At 44.9% G+C, this 17,946-nt stretch overlaps 1 protein-coding gene across 1 annotated transcript in view; it reads right to left on the bottom strand.

Moving 5' to 3' along the window:
* Nucleotides 1-17,946, bottom strand: part of LOC117363647 — a 135,028-nt gene that overhangs the window by 66,311 nt on the left and 50,771 nt on the right. Inside the window, exon 11 of the mRNA XM_033951738.1 lies at nt 6,763-7,003. Coding sequence (XP_033807629.1) covers nt 6,763-7,003 — 241 coding nt within the window. The remainder of the gene's footprint in view (nt 1-6,762; nt 7,004-17,946) is intronic.

The following is a 17,946-nucleotide window of genomic DNA, read 5'->3' as shown; positions in this document are numbered from 1 at the left end:
CCCCAAGGAGGTGTCGAACAGGACCCCAAGATATTCCAGGCGCTGAGATGGAGACAACCGGCTCTTTGCAAGGTTGACCACCCATCCCAGCAACTGCAGAAACTCCACTGCCCGGGCCATGACCTGAGTACTCTCCTAGAACAACTTGGCTCGAATTAACCAGTCGTCCAGATAAGGATGAACAAGAATGCCCTCTTTGTGCAACGCCACCACAACGACCACCACCATTACCTTGTTGAACGTCCACGGAAACATGGCCAGACCAAAGGGAAGTGAACAGAACTGATAGTGTTACATAAGAACATAAGAAGTGCCTTTGCTGGGTCAGACCAGAGGTCCATTGTGCCCAGCAGTCCACTCACGCGGCAGCCCATCAGGTCGAGGACCTGTATAGTAATCCTCTATCTACCCTTCTATCCCCTTTTCCTTCAGGAAATCATCCAACCCCTTCTTGAACCCCAGTACCGTACTCTGTCCTATCACACCCTCTGGAAGCGCATTCCAGGTTTCCACCACCCTCTGGATGAAGAACTTCCTAGCATTGGTTCTGAATCTGTCCTCACTTAATTTTTCTGAATGCCCTCTCGAACTTGTAGTTATCGAAAGTTTGAAGAATCTGTCCCTCTCCACTTTCTCTATGCCCTTCATGATCTTGTTAGTCTCTATCATGTCCCCTCTAAGCCTCCGCTTTTCCAGGGAAAAGAGCCCCAGTTTCTCTAATCTTTCAGCATATGTAAGGTTTTCCATACCTTTTATCAATCGCGTCATCCTTTTCTGAACCCTCTCAAGTATCGCCATATCCTTCTTAAGGTACGACGACCAATATTGGATGCAGTACTCCGGATGCGGGCGCACCATCGCCCGATACAACGGCAGGATAACCTCTTTCGTTCTGGCTGTAATACCTTTCTTGACAATTCCTAGCATTCTATTTGCCTTCTTAGAGGCCACTGCGCACTGCGCCAATGGCTTCATTGTCTTGTCCACTATTACCCCCAAGTCCTTTTCTAGGGTACTTTCACCCATTATCAGTCCTCCCATCGTATAACTGTACTTCGGGTTTCTGTTTCCTACATGCAAGACTTTACATTTCTCTACATTAAACTTCATCTGCCATCTCGTCGCCCACTCTTCTAGTTTGTTCAGGTCCCTTTGTCTTCACAGTTCTCTTTTGTCCCTACTCCACTAAATAGTTGCCCCAAGATTGCAAAACGCAGGAAGCGATGATGGGAGGCCCAAATAGGAATGTGTAAGTAGGCCTCGGTCAGATCGAGAGAGGTCAGAAACTCCCCTGGCTGAACCACCAGAATCACAGACCGCAGAGTTTCCATGCAAATGGAAGGCACGTGAAGAGCCCTGTTGACCCCCTTCAAATCCAGAATGGGTCAAAAAGTCCCTTCTTTCTTTGACACCACAAAGCAAATTGAGTACCAATATGTGCCCAAATCCAGCGGGGGAACTGGAACCACCACTTGAAGATCCAACAATCTCTGAAGGGTCTGGCGAAAGGCCTGCTGCTTCCACGCCACTTGCGAGGGAGAAGCGAGAAAATGGTCTAGCAAGGACTGAGTGAACTCCAGAGCATAGCCGTCCCGGATCACTTCCAAAACCCACTGATCAGGCGTGATGTCTGCCCACTGTGGATAAAAGTCTCTAACCAGAACCAAGACGGGTGCCGGAAGGAGTCATTGTGCAGGATGAGCGGCAAGAGACCTGGCGGGGGCGCTACCTGCACCCCGGCGGGCCCCATGATAGGACTGCATGCGCTGGAAGAATCTGCCTCTTGAGAGCCCAGGAGACTGAAAAGAAGCAGCTCCTCGACCGGAGCGGAAACGGCGGAAATCACGCCCATGCCCACGAGCAGCGCCACCTCAAGCCAGCAATCTAGGCCTATTCTCAGGCAAACGATGCATTTTAGAATCAGTGAGATTCTGAACCAACTTGTCCAGGTCCTCACCAAACAAGAAAGATCCTTTAAAAGGAAACTTTGTTGTTGAGTTTCTTGATATGAATTCTTCCTTCCCACGCGTTGCTTCCACTAGCCCCACAGGCTACTACAGGCTCCCTGGAGCAAATGCTAGTCGAAGGGGCCCATCTGAAGAGGAGATGCTGGGAGTACACTCCACTACCAAGCAGATTCTTCAATTTTCTCTACTTGTCAACTTAGCTTTGGACACCGAATCCGCCGACCAAGCGCAAAGCCACAAGGTATGGCGTGCTGCCACTCCTAAGGCCAAAGACTTGGCAGAAGCTCACAAGAGGTCATACATGGCATCCGAGAGATAAGAAGCACCCAATTCAATTTTGGCAACTGCTTGCCTTAGCAAGTCCCAATTCTCAGATTTATCAAGTACATGCTGGGCCCAATGAAAACACGCCCGAGCCATCAGCCCATCACACATAGCCGCCTGGACTAACAGAGCTGTCACATCAAAACTCTGTTTAAGGAGGGACTCCAACTTACTCCGGGTCCTTCGAGGCTGTACCGCCCTCAACAGGCACGGTATGCCGCTTGGAGATGACCGAGACCACTGCATCTACTACAGGCGACTTCAGAGTATCCCTATCCCCTTCCGGAATGGATACAGGCGGGCCATACTATTGGTGGAAAGGCTGAGATCCTGATAAAATAAACTACAATTACATTTGTGAAAACTAATTGATTGTATGTATGTTAAAAAGTAGGCATGGTTATGAGAGGAGAATAGGCATGGTTGTAATAGATGTCGTTAGGCATCCAGCATAGGCACCGCCAAATTAGGCGAGTGAAAAGCTGGCCTAATGGACTGGTGCCTATGTCTAGGACGTTTAGTGAGGCCTAAGTCCACTTAGGTGCTGCTATGCATGATTCTATAAATGGTGTCAATTTTTTGATTGACAACCGTGCCAAGCGGTGCCGATTATAGAACCTGGCCCTTAGACTTACCAATCTTTCAGCAGCTGTGGCTCCAATTCATGTGGCCGCCAAAAGCGCACAACCTCTGGCGGGCACAGCATAATGAAATCCCATATAGTGCCCATCAAAGTTTTGTAACACCCACTCACAGTTTGGGAAGCTCTGCTTTAGTTAATTGCAGAACTCCAGGAATTTTTCTGGTCTCTTCTATGTTCATAACTCTCCAGGACCACTTGTCTACATTTTTCACTACCTCTCCATAAAATGGAACCACAGTTCTCTTTCAGTACAATCTCCATCAGAATTATATGAGACATGTCAATTTCACTAATTCTCTGTCTCTTTTTCACCCCTCTCATAAAGCTAACATCTTCTTTGTATAATCACAGGTAGCAGAAAACCCATTCATTAGAGTGTGGCACAGTGGTTAACCCTTTCAGGACCATAAGGATCGTAGGCCAATTTTTGTGGTTTTGACGACATTTTTATGGTAAAAAGGGCTTGCAGATGCCAAAAAATTGATTTTTTTTGTGAAATATCATTATTTTTATTTTAAAAAATCACACTTCTGGCTTATGGACAGTGTGGCAAGTGAATCTTCTCGTCAATCTAGCAACGACGCTAATGAATGAATGTCGGAACCAGTTTGTTTACATAAAGGCAGTATCATATGGAATCCGTACATATCAAATTTAGAACTGTAGACTATCCCAATCAAAATTTATAGGATTTTAAAGTTATGGGACAAATAGGTCCCTTGGTCCTGAAAGGGTTAAAGCTACAGCCTCAGCATCCTAAGGTTGTGGGTTCAAACCCCTGCTGTTCCTTGTGACCCTGGGCAAGTCACTTAATCCCCCCATTGCCCCAGGTACGTTAGACAGATTGTGAGCCCACCAGGACAGATAGGGAAAAATGCTTGAGTAACTGAATAAATTCATGTAAACCGTTCTGAACTCCCCTGCGAGAACGGTATAGAAAACTGAATAAATTAAAAAAAATTAAAAAATTCTCTACATTGTCAATAAATATGCTAAAAAGCTGCAGTCCTAGACTACACCTTTCTGGAATCCCACTATTTACCCTACCAATCCAAGAATACCCAACCAAAGAAAGAGCACAGAAGCACTGTGACTGGTAAGGATCCCCCAAGCCCCACCAGAAAATTGGGGGCTCACTTAACTTCATTACCCCAAGCTTCCTGCAGCTCATGCTGGCCTAGTAATGTCCTATGAGTTAAGAACTGATTAAAAGACAGAAAACAGAGTAGGGTTAAATGGTCAATATTCTCAATGGAGAAGAGTAAATAGTAGCATGCTCTTTTATCTAAACAAAAGGTTACAAAGAACATATATTAAGACCCTATTTGTGCAACGTATACATTACACAGAAATACTTAAGTTCGGTATTAAACCCTATAAGAAAAACAGTATATGTATATCAGGGGTGCCCACACTTTTTGGGCTTGCGAGCTACTTTTAAAATGACTAAGTCAAAATGATCTCCAAACAATAAAATTAAAAAAAAAACCCACAAAACACACTGTACGCAGAGAAAATGGTGATTATCATTTATATTTCAGGGTTTTTTCAAAGAGGTCAAGGCAGATGACTCTATGCACTGTCACCTCAGTAACAACCATACAAAAATAGACAAATAGACCCCCCTCCCTTTTTACTAAACCACAATAGCAGTTTTTAGCGCAGGAAGCTGCGCTGAATGCCCAGCGCTGCTCTCAACGCTCATAGACTCCCTGCGCTAAAAATCGCTATTGTGGTTTAGTAAAAGGGGGGCCATAATGTGAAATGCCTCCGCTGGGTCAGACCCGAGGTCCATCGTGCCCAGCAGGCCGCTCACACGGCGGCCCAACAGGTCCAGGACCTGTACAGTAATCCTCTATCTATACCCCTCTATCCCCTTTTCCAGCAGGAAATTGTCCAAATCTTTCTTGAACCCCAGTACCGTACTCTGCCCTATCATGCCCTCTGGAAGCGCATTCCAGGTGTCCACCACACGTTGGGTAAAGAAGAACTTCCTAGCATTCATTTTGAATCTGTCCCTTTCAACTTTTCCGAATGCCCTCTTGTTCTTTTATTTTTTGAAAGTTTGAAGATGTCCCTCTTTACTCTCTCTATGCCCTTCATGATCTTGTAAGTCTCTATCATATCCCCTCTAAGTCTCCTCTTCTCAAGGGAAAAGAGTCCCAGTTTCTCCAATCTCTCAGCATATGAAAGGTTTTCCATCCCTTTTATTAGACATGTCGCTCTCCTCTGAACCCTCTCAAGTAACGCCATATCCTGTTTAAGGTATGGCGTGGCCGCTAAGCAGTAGCAATTCTTATGTTCTTATGTTAATTATAAAATTAATTATTTGACCATGAAATTATAAAATCCATAGGGAATTATAAAATTAATAAAGAATCATAAGGAGGAAGAGGTTTATGAGCCAATAAGGTAGCTCATGAACGCAGCCTGCTTGAAAGCTGGGTGTCTGAGGCTCTTTCCTCTTTTCCTTATGACATCCTTTGAGCTGAACATATCATGATAGTATGAAATTATATTGAAAGTTAATTGCTTTTAATTAGGGAACAAGTGAGTATAACCCCGAGGCGTTTGGAGGATTGAATTGTTGGTTTCCTTGGGGTTGTTTCACTTGGTAAATAAGATTGTGTAACTCCCTTGTTGGGCAAATACGGAAATGTAGTGATAGGAGTTACATTTAGAAAACTACTTAAAACACAATTGTTTTGTAAACGTGTTTCTTTAAGTAGTGATTTTTCTGGTTCACTCTTTTTCCGAAGAATTCGATTACTTGGGTTCATCTGTTTTATCTGTAGCAAAATTTTATGTGTGTAACACTTTTGTAAACCGTTTTGGCTTAAAAGGGTATAGAAAGTTTTAAAATAAATAAATAAATATATGTGATGTATAGAATTCCTATTTAATTAGAAGGAGAATATTAAACCAACTCCTAAATAAAATCTGCAGCCAATGTTGTTCATACAGTAGAGGTATAGTGTGATCAAATTTGCCCACCCACAAAGAATTCGCACTGCCGTATTCGCTGCGATAGGGGATTAACAGAACCGCAAATACTGAAAAACTCTGAATAACTTTTTCATATGTTATTCGCTGTTTTCTATTAAAAACTATCCTGAATATGGTGAAACCGCAAATAACATGGTGGGAGACCAGGCCTGATCCTGAAAGAGAGGCAAAACACAGTGAAGAAAGTGCTGGGAATCAGCCATTTTCTCTGTAAACGCTTGGAATCAGTGATTTCTCTATGCAAGCTGATGTAATTTGGGGGGAGGAGCCAGCAAGCTAAAAACTGTGAATAATTGAAACTGCGAATACGGAGGGAGAAGTGTATTGTGTTTCTTCCTCTCCTATTGTCTGACTCTATGTCCTTTTCTGGTTTTACTTTGTACAAGTTTCGGTCTTGTACTAATTCAGCCCCTTTGAGTAAAACCATAGCAAACATATTGACTTCCTTACCCTTTTTTTTTTTTTTTTTGCCTCTACTTTCTCCCACAAAATCATCTCTTCCTAAAGCTGATATTAAACTCCTTGAGGTCCAGGGCAAAAGAAATGAGCCCAGCTGCTGGCAATACAGTCTCTAGGAAATCTCTCAGCATTGCCAAGGAGGCTGGGCCCAGATACACTGCCTTATTCCTCAAAACTGGCTGGTGCTAAGTCTGTACCACTTTTGGTGGTGGGGTTTCAAATCCCTGCAACTGAAAGAGCTCACTTCATCCCCTACTCAATTATAGGCTTTGTGAAGAACTAATGCCAGAATTTTCAGCAAAGCAGATTCAGCACCTACCGGTAGGTCCAGAAACTCTGAAGCGCACAGAAATTTGAACTTACTTCTAAAGACAGCTTCAGTGAACGATTTCTCTTCCAACGACTGTAATGAGATCCCAAGTTCAGCTGGAATTGGCCGAAAGTCCCTGCCCCCAAATCGTTCCTCCTTTTCTGTTTTAAGCTTGCAGCTGTTCACTTTCGGTTTCGTTTCCCGTGTCTGACGTAGAGGATTCTGCACGACACAGCCTGGCCATTCCTGAAGTTGCTGCTTATAGCCTAGGGGACTTTCTCTAATAGGGAGGTGCTGGGTGAAAAGAGGAATAAAGCAGGAACAACCAAACAAGAATATCTTGTCTTACTGTAGTAATAGACCAAAGGAATAAGGAAGAGAGAGAACTTCCCAACAAAACAAATATTTATTCTTTAAATTGTGTATAGTCCCAGCCAAACAAGCATAAAATAAGCCAGGTTGAGTCAATCCCAGCTCCAAGGAGCATAGACATATGAATCTTTGTTTTCTTTTATGTTTTAAATTAGTGCAAGTGTGGAACTGGAAAATTCCACCTTAGAAATATACTTATTAATATACTTATTGAGCTAGGAGTCTTCTGGAACTAGTAAGAGCCTTAGCAACACGGACTAGTAGTGACCAGTTTACAACCCAAACAAGTACTAGGCCTCCAGATGGTCAAAGGGGTGAAGGAGAGTATCATGGAAGAGCAAACTAATATACCTGTAATAATGAATCTATTTTTATGTATTCATGTGATCCCTTTGTGTTTAAGATGCCAAATTCCCTATATAATGGGGCTGGCTTTTGTCCAGAATTTAGAACATACTATGTTTGCATTTAAGACTTGTGTGTCCTCATATATTGATATATTAATAAGCAATTGTTAAACTGAGCACAAACTAGTGTTGAATTCCACACAAGTGCTATCAGTCATCCAGGCTTCATCCCTACTTGGGATTTCCCCGGACATGTCCTCCTTTTGAGGGGTCCGGACGGCTTTTCAAAATCTGGCAGTTTGTCTGGGTTTTGAAAAGCCCCCTCAAAACGCGTCAGGCAGGGAGGAAGTCCGCGCTTGTGCGGATGCCACATGATGACATCACACACCTGCATGCATGACATCATGGCGTGGCATCCATGCAAGCGTGGACTTCCTGACCAACGTGATTTGAGGAAGCAGCAGGGGCAGGGCTAGGGCCGGGTTAGGACAGAACTGGGCAGGTTTAAGGGGTCCGGATTTTCCGATTGGAAAATCTGGCAACCCTATGTGCACAGGAGCCACTCTTACCTTAAAATCTGTGTGTGCATGTGATAGGCCTGATCCTCCCCTTATTCTTAGTTAGCGCAAATTAAGCACACATTATTTACATGTGATTTATTTTGAGTATTGCTTTGCTATGCTTCTGTGCTGTTGGGCTATTGAGTTTTGTATGGTGGGGTTTTTTTAGCACCTGTCTTTGAGTATCAGTTCTCAGACTGGAACCATTAAGCAGCCCCTGATGACCCAATACACTCCCTCTATTTGAGGGGATGCCAAGGGTCCATGCTAGAGGGAGTTGAGAGAGAGCCCATGAAAAGAAAATCTGCATAGGCTAGTCAAAAATGGCAGGAGGATATTTCTGGTCAGGAGAGCCAGTGGTGTCAACCGGTATCTTAGTATTCATATGGGTCAGTGTCCCGCAAACTTTCTCGAGCCACAGCACATTGAATGTAGTGGCCATGTCTCAAAGCATCAGGAAGTGCATGGTGTGGTATGCAGCCTATGCCTGCTAGGTCTGTCCCCAGACCAGTGCACAGCTCAAGAGCAGACACTACACAAACAGCCCCATTTAAACCCCAAACTGACAAGTTGGATGACTTTCCTTCTTTGACCTATAGAGGGAGTGGGAGAGCAGAAGTGCAGGTTTCCCATCCCCCCACAGTCCTAGGTTAGTTCCCAGGAAATCATTTTCACCTGAGGGTTTGGGGCGTGGCTGCAGACTGTTAACCTAAAGAGCTGAGCTGTTAGAGAGGCAGAAGCAGAGACAGAGACAGAAGGAGGAGAAGCTAGAGGACTGGCAGCGGCACTCAGGGTTGAGAGCTCTGAATGGCAGCGAGCATATGGAAAACATGGACCTAACTGAGGCTGGAGTGGAACCACCTCTCTGCATGCCTGAAGATTCTCAGGACATGGGGCTGGAGCCAGAGCCATATGCTGAGCTACAGAATGAAGCCCTGCCCATGGAGGTTTGCTGTTCCAGAGGCAAATAGTTGAAATTGCCTATGTGAGTAACTAAAACCTTGCTTATCTAAGCTACTTCATAGTTTTCTTTTGGTAACCCTGAAGGAGGTGGGGTGCTTGGAGGCACCGGTGAGAACTGTGAAAAACTTATTTTGAATTTTGAGTTTTTCTGTTTCCCCTGGGTGGGGGAAGGACTGTTCCAGTCTCAGGCAGTGGGGGTTGCCCTGCATTTTCTGTGGTGGGATTGAGGGCCTATTATTGGCAAGGTTATTACCACGCAGAGCACACTGCCTGGCCAGCACGTCAGCTGCTGGGTCAGTGCTGTAGCACTGGCTCAGGCTGAAGATATCAGCACAAGAGACTGTGTTTGCTTGAAGCTTTACAAGTTATTGGACTGTTAATTGGCTGGAGAGCCAGCAACAGCTTTGGGGAAGATTTGCCTTATGGTTTGGAACTGTATCTAACCAACATTCATCCAGAGACTGTTTAACTGCATACTGGTGTTTTTCTTTTGAAGCTGATTAATGTGGAAACAAGCAAGCTGGCTTGAGTATTTTTAATTTGAAGAACCCAGTTTTTTTCCTGAAGATTACTTACCTGGTCTGGTGTGTTCCCTTTTGTTAACATTTTTTTTCTTCCTTGTGCTGCCCGCAGCGGCTCACAAGAGTTTTCCCTTGCCACCAGTGTCCTATGACCCATTGCCCTAAGGCTGCCGGTGACAGTGGACGTCACCGTGATGACATCACATGCATGTGTGATGTCATCTCGTCAACATCTGTACATGCGTGAAGGCCCTCCAGATGGGCCCTGAGAAAACAAAGTGGGGTGCCAGCAGGGAAGAGGGTCAGAGAGGTACTGGTGCCAGCTGATTGCCTACAGGATGTTCCTCTCACCGCGAGGCACATCCTGTAGACAGTCAGCTAGCGCTGCTGCCTCTCCTCCTTCCCAGTGCCATGGCCCATCTGAAATCTCAGGAGGCACAGTTTGCGATACACTGATGTAGGGTTATTGCTGTAGGTCAGAGGCATGTCTTGTAGGCAATCAGCCGGCGCCAGCACTTCTCTCCGGCCTTTTTCCTTGCAGCCCCCCCCCCCCTCACTGCCAGTACAAGGCCTGTTTGAAGGGCCTTTGCGCATGCGCTGTTGATATGATGTCACATGTGCATGTGATGTCATCATGACAGCACACATTTCTGGGTGTCTCAAGCCACGGACACTAGGTTTAGTATGCCCCAGCTCAAGAAAGATTGCGAGACACAGCTGTAGGTAAATCAGTGCACTGTGGATCCTCTACTTTCAGCCGGATAGCCCCAGAAACTCCAGGGCTGTGAGGCTGCAACTTAGTGAAATACAAAAGACCTGTGTTCAGCCAATGTGTCTACATTAGGGGGTTCTCAACCCAGTCCTCAGGACACAAGGCATTCTGGTTTTCAAGATCTGCACAATGAATATGCATAAAGATTAATTTGCATGCACTACCTCCATTCTATGCAAACCTAGGTTTATGTTTATGAAAGTACTTTATATACCACTTAGCTACAAGACAGTGTGACTAACATGAAGACCTGGCGAAGCTTGAAGAATGGTCTGAAATTTGGCAGCTAAAATTTAATGCTAAGAAATGCAAGGTTATGCACTTGGGCTGCATTAACCCAAGAGAGCGGTACAGTTTAGGGCAGGGAACTCCGGTCCTCGAGAGCCGTATTCCAGTCGGGTTTTCAGGATTTCCCCAATGAATATGCATGAGATCTATTTGCATGCACTGCTTTCAATGCATATTCATTAGGGAAATCCTGAAAATCCGACTGGAATACGGCTCTCGAAGACCGGAGTTCCCTACCATTGGTTTAGGGCAGGGGTCTCAAAGTCCCTTCTTGAGGGCCGCAATCCAGTCGGGTTTTCAGGATTTCCCCAATGAATATGCATGAGATCTATTTGCATGCACTGCTTTCAATGCATATTCATTAGGGAAATCCTGAAAACCTGACTAGAATATGGCTCTCGAGGACCGGAGTTCCCTACCATTGGTTTAGGGCAGGGGTCTCAAAGTCCCTTCTTGAGGGCCGCAATCCAGTCGGGTTTTCAGGATTTCCCCAATGAATCTGCATGAGATCTATGTGCATGCACTGCTTTCAATGCATATTCATTGGGGAAATCCTGAAAACCTGACTGGATTGCGGCCCTCAAGGAGGGACTTTGAGATCCCTGGTTTAGTGGGTGAAGAAATTATGTGAACGACAGAAGAGCGAGACGTGGGTGTGATTGTATGTGATGATCTTAACATGGCCAAACAGGTTGAAAAGGTGATGGCAAAAGCTAGGATACTAGGTTGCATAGGGAGCGGTATGGCCAGCAGAAAAAAGGAGGTACTGATGCCCCTGTATAAGACTCTGTTGAGACCTCATTTAGAATATTGTGTACAATTCTGGAGGCTGCACCTTCAAAAAGATATAAAAAAGATGGAGTCGGTCCAGAGGAAGGCTGCTAAAATGTTATGAGGGCTTCTTCATAAGGTATATGGGGACAGAAAAAGATCTCGATCTGTATACCCTGGAGGAAAGGCAGGAGAGGGGAGATATGCTAGAGACTTTTAAATACCTACGTATTGTAAATGCGCATGAATCAAGTTTCTTTCATTTGAAAGGAAACTCTGCAAAGAGAGGGCAAAGGATGAAGTTAAGAGGTGACAGGCTACGGAGTAATCTGAGGAAATACTTTTTTACAGAATGGGTGGTAGATACATGGAACAGTCTCCCAGAAGAGGTGGTGGAGACAGACACTGTGTCTGGATTCAAAAGGGCCTGGGATAGGCATGTGGGAATTCTCGGAGAGAGAAAAAGATAATGGTTACTGCGGATGGGCCAGAGATGTTTTTCACAGTGCTGTCACTGTACCGGCACCCCTGAACCAGTCGCTGATTTTTGTCGCCATAAGCCAACATCGCTCTTGGAGAATGGCTTGGCTATGTTTAAGAACCCACCGGACTGCTCGTTTGAATACTGAAACATAGAAATTGACGGCAGAAAAGGGCCATAGCCCATCGAGTCTGCCCATACCAATGACCCACTCCCTGATTCTTACTCCCCTATAGATCCCATGTGAATATCCCACTTTCTCTTAAAATCTGACACCCTGTTGGCCTCAATCACCTGCTGAGGCAGCTCGTTCCAATGATCGACCACCCTTTCGGTGAAGAAGTACTTCCTAGCATCACCTTGAAATTTCCCTCCCCTGATTTTCAGCGAGTGTCCTCTGGTCACCGAGGGCCCTGTAAGACTGAAGATATCATCTTTCACCTCTATGCGCCCCGTGATATATTTAAAGGTTCAATCATGTCCCCCCTCTCTCTTCGCTCCTCCAGTGAGTACATCCGCAGTTTTTTTAACCTTTCTTCATACGTGAGATCCCTGAGCCCCAAGACCATCCTGAAGAGCCTATTTGCATGGCAGTGTTGGAGACTTCTAGAAAGCTCGCACGAGTCTGGACTAATCTACTAGATTATTGCTGCTGAAGATTTTATATTGCATTACATTTTTACATTTACCTTCCCATAATTTTATAAAGATTTTTTTGTTCATACAAAGCAACTTTTACACCCAGGTAATGTTCTATAAAATTACTTCCACAAGTTATATGGATATCGCTGAACTATTGGAATAGGAACCAAACTATTGGACAATGACGCAACAGAGAGCCAATATTCATCAGAGATTTTATTTCATGAGCATCATACCAGTATATTCCATGCATAATAATTTGACAGCTCAGTCATCCAAAAAATACAATTAATGGTGCAACAAAATATTTTTCACAGCATTTTCTTCCCTTTTGGGTTTCAGGTTCACTTGGAACTGACCACTTGAAATTACTGGACTATTGTCATAGCAAGCACATGCCTCACAACTTCTGCTTCCTCCAGAACCCAAGCCCAATCCTTGAGACCCTCTTCCATACAGAAGCTCTGAATGTTATCCCTGAAGCATCCCCTCCCTAGTTGGCCCAGATGGTGACAGGACATCAGCGCGCCGACAAACCCGCTAAGACAGATGAGCGCAGGACATCAGCACGCTGGATTAAAAGGTAAGTTTAAAGCGCTCCGAGGGTGTGTGTGGGGGAGGGGAACCCCCTCACACTTATAGAGGAAACTGTAACTTTTCATTAAAACACTGGGAAAAATTTCACTTTCCTCTGCAATGGGGTTTCTCCCCCCCCCCAACATCAGCAACTGATCTAAGTAAACTGGGGGAGGGGAGGGATCCCCCCAAACCCCCCTTCAGAGCGCTTTCAACTTACTTTTTAATCCGGCGCGCTGATGTCCTGCATGCATTTGTCTTAGCGGGTTTGTCGGTGTGCGATTGTCTCGCGTGCTTTCATTTATGAACCGACCCAGATAGGAGAATTTCTGAGCAGAAGACCGAACCCAGATTCTTTACATGGTAGCATGCAGCGCTACCTGTGAAAAATCAGGCCATAGCGTACATCAGTGGTGAAGAGAAGGTGACAGGAGCCCGGGGCAGTGGCTCCCCTCTCCGCCCCATCTCCTGCCATGCACGCGCGGCTTTCCTTTTCCCATATCCTACAACGTGCCTGTCGCGAGCAACCCCCAAGCTGCTGTCGCACCAGCGTCGGCACGGGTGCAGGAAGTGATGTAAGAGGAAGAGCCAACGCTGGCACGACAGCAGCTTGGGGGTTGTTGCTCATGCCATGAATGTTAGTTACGGGGGAAAGGAAGCAACACGCATGTGTGGCAGAAAAGGAATGGAGAACAGGTGCCTGCAGCCTCACTAAGACTGCGCCTCTAAGACTGACATACAAAGAGTGAACCTGAGATCTCTCATGTGGAGAAGCGTGAACTTCTTCAAAATGTTGATTTTTATTTTTATTTTTTTTAAAGTCTGCTTTGGATTTTGAGCAATCCAAAGCAGACTGTGTCAAGTTTTAATGTTTGTTACATCCAAATCAATTTTTCAAATTTCTTTTGGAAAATGCCATGGAATCTCCCCCAGCAGAAAATTAAAAAAAAAAAATTCCATCAAGTATGAATTCACAAAGTTCCAGTTCAGCCACAAATTATTCTCACATCTCCACTTACAAGACAAAAGAAATAAAATGCGTTGAAACGCACTAACTTGTCATGTATCTCTCTTTGTATTAGATTTCCTTACACATCCAGGGTGGGGGGAGGGAAATATATTCTGATTACTAAAATTACTTAATTATAATATTGTAATTCCATAATATGTCTTCATTTATTAGCTATGGGGGGGGGGGGGAAATGATGGCACTGTCAAAGATGTAAAATTAATAAAGATTAAAAAAAAAAAAAAAAGGCAATAAAATGCTATTTACATGGGGATGCTTCTATTGTCTGCTTAAGAGGGGGTCTGAGGTCACAAAATGAATTAAGTAGTTTAACATGAATGAAAGGCAAGATAGGTGCTCTCTATATTCTATAACTCGGTCCTGGAGTCCCCCCCCCCTCCCCCTTTGCCAGTCAGGTTTTCAGGATATCTGCACTCGTACATGAAAGAAATGTGGATATAATGGAGGCAGTATAGGCAAATCAAGCTAATGCATATTCATTGTGGATATCCTGAAAACCTGACTGGCAAAGGGACCGAGTTGAGAAACACTGCTCTAGTGCAACAGTATTTTTATCATGAATTGCTCAACACAAACCCAGAAGATATGGCTGTATCCTTGTTTTACCATGGCAGTGTGTTTGATGGCAGTTTAGTGACTGAAATATTTCTAACTTTATTGCACTTCTTCCCTACTTTTGCACTAGCCTGTCCTGAGAATCTGGGCCCTATTAAATGCTTCCTGTGTTATGTCACATCAAATCAGATCTGTTTCAGCCAACCAGATTCCTCCATTATGACCCTTGATTATACAAAGTTACAATGCAGGCCAGCAGAAAAGTGGTACATACATTAATATATGGTGCGGGTTTTGCTTCAGAAAGTCATCAAATGTTTCAACTTACAAATCTAGAGGTCAATATTATACTGCTGTGGTCAGTACAAAACAATGCCAGCTGTGGTGGTCAGAAAATATCCAGATATTTAGTACCGTAGGTGTCGGAACCCGGGAGGCCACAGGGGCCGTGGCCTCCCCCAAAATTGGCAGTCCTCGCACCCATTTCCCGGCATTGTACTTTAAATCTTCAGGGCAGCCACCACGCAGCTGCCCCAAAGATTTAAAGTACAACGCTGGGAGGAGATAGGGGGTGGAGTTGGGAACTGTGTCGCGGGATCCCGCTGGGGCTAGGGTGGAGTTTCTGGACCCCTCCCCCCAATCAAACAGCATTCTGCTGCCTATGTTTCATACCATTACCCAGATATTTCTGGTACTGAATATTCAGATAAAGCAGTCAATATCCAGATAGACAGGACAGGATTAAAGTACAGGCAAATTAGGCACATGCCTAGGGCCCAAACTTTTTTTGGGGGGTGGGGGGAGGCCCTGTCTGTTGTGCTAATTCAGTGGTTTTCAAGGTAGCATGTTGCCCTGTTCAGTCAGCTGCTGGCAGAAAGAAGAGCAGGGGGGGAGGGACCCAGCATGAGACCCGCTGGGTTTGACATCCCCCAGGTCAGACGGATCCTCAAACAGAACCCATCTAAGCTCTGTCTGGCACTAAAAGAGAAACCAGGAGTCCTAAAACAAATTCCAATAGTCCCAACAGAGGGAGCCAGATTTTTCCTACCTCTACCTGCTGGAGATTGAGAAAAGACAGGTTTAGGAGAGGGGAGCCTCAGCTAATATAATACAACCAAGTTTTGGTCTCAGTCTCCACCTGCTGGTCACAGTGAGATATTACCCATCAGTAAAGAACTGTACCGGTCTATCAGGCGACATAGAACCACTGCTACCCTAAACACTCTCTCACTTCTCCATTGTGCAGGAGGAATCGGTGACCAGAGCTTCATAGTCACTGCCTGCTCCTCTACTGTTCATCTGTAGTCAACAGCACACGAGACCCTGTGGTCTTCTGAGACCCACTGCAGAGGAAAAGACAGTAGCAGGTAAGAAGCACTGCTCTCTGATTCCTGTGTGCTGGAGGGCATCAGGGCAAGGGTGAGGGGATTGGTTAATTATTATTACAAAATAAGCAGCTGCATATTATATGTAAACTGATTTGATTGTAATCATAAAAAGGCAGTATATCAGATCCCATCCCCTTTCCTTTTTTCAGAGGGTGGGGTTTAGGAGGTTCAAACGTCTGTGGGAATTATCATGGAGGGCCCAACACGCTTGCATTTAGCATAGGAAAATGATGTCAATAGAAATGCAGAATGTAAAACGAGGGTCCTCTGCTTTGGCAATCAATATAAGGGCTCAGCTACGCTGCTTTTTCCCCTCCCCAAGAGCAGAATCCGTGCAAAGGGGTTAAGCAGACCTTCAGCCCTGTGCACCTCCCCATTAACTTGACGTCCCTCCTTGAAATTTTTATATTTAAACTCAAAATCATGGTCACTTCTCTCAGAATGATTCTGTGAAAACAGATAACTGCCTAGGCCTGAGAGTCAAAATGGCCGTGTACAACACTCCATATTTCTGCCTGATAGCAGGAGACCAATCTATTGAGGGGATAGTGTAATGAGTTTTCAGGACATGAGGCTAAAGTTTCTATAATAACCTTTAAGTATTCAGTGAGACACTATGAAAACTGGCAGTGAAAGGTTTGTAAACTGTACTGGAGCAAAAGTAAACAAATATAAACACTAAATTCAGTGAAATGGCTGCATCTAGGGCTCACCAGAAAATCAAATTACAATATATGAGGTGCTTTAAATAATATTTTAAACAGTTTTAATGAGGTAAATGCTAACATTTGAGAAGCCAGCTGTGTTATTTGATGAATTGAACTATCAAAGGGATGAGTTTTAGGCAGCTATAGTTGGGTAAAATATCAACCCTATGCCCAAGTTTTGGGCTGAAAATTTGTGAAAAAATAATTCGGTGGCACTCAGGGCTGAGAGCTGAATGCTCCTGTCCTGACCCTGCTTACTTTTAAGGAACTTAAATTTAAGGTTATAAAAACCTCAGCGAGGGAGGGTTGGCACATGCGTACCCCTCCCCCACTCTTCCCCGATGCTTGAGCGCCTCCCCGCATACCTGTTGAAAAGTTCACTGGCACCAGCTGCATCTTCCACCTGCTGCTATCGCCGGCCTCGACTCCCTTCTGCTGTCACCTCCTGGTTCCGTGAGCAGGAAGTGACATCGGAAGGGAGCCAAGGCTGGCGCGAGCAGCAAACGGAAGACGCTGCTCAAGCCGGCAACGGTTTAAAGAAGCATGGGGTGGGGGGGAGAGAGGAGGAGAGGTGCCGGCACCCTCCTGTGAAGACAGCACCTGGGGCAGTCCGCTCCTTGCCATGGCCACTGCTTAGTACAAACACGCAGGCAAATTTGGGTGCTCGACGGGCAGACATGTTTGTTTATGCAGATGTGAACACCTAAACTCCTTTAGGTTATGCACCTAGTTTTGGGGACCGGATCCACTGCTTGGCACTTACTGCCCTGGGATGGGCTCACTTCAGTCTGTCTATTAAAAACTTGTTCTCTTTAACAAAGGAAAGAAAATACTCCAGGGTGTCGATGTATTTCGATTGTCCCTTGGTGTTGTGTCGTATAAGTTGTACAGGGGCTCTTTCACTACAGCGTGTAAGCTTTTGCGCTTAATACTTATTAGGTGCTTTACATGCAAAGCCTGTGTAGTACATCTTTAGAGCATGCCCAGAATCTGACTTGCAATTACTGTGCAGGGCAAACATCGCATAGCAAAAAACATTGGCCGGCAGATTGCTAAAAGTGGATCCACGTTATACAGTTATTTTGGCCCCACTCAATAAAGGTGTTCCAGCTCTGAGCTGAATCTACTGAAATGCAATTTGAACGTACAACAGCACCTACAAATGACATGTAGAAAGTAAAGTGAAGTCTGACTCCCTGATATTTAAACTCCAAGGTCGGAGTTGCTTTAAAATAACCAATCACGTATCTGACTATCTGTTCTG

The sequence above is a fragment of the Geotrypetes seraphini genome, chromosome 7 (assembly GCF_902459505.1).
Source record: "Geotrypetes seraphini chromosome 7, aGeoSer1.1, whole genome shotgun sequence".
Taxonomy (NCBI): Eukaryota; Metazoa; Chordata; class Amphibia; order Gymnophiona; family Dermophiidae; genus Geotrypetes; species Geotrypetes seraphini.
The sequence above is the reverse complement of the archived record's forward strand: the minus strand, read 5'-3'. Positions and strand labels throughout refer to the sequence as shown.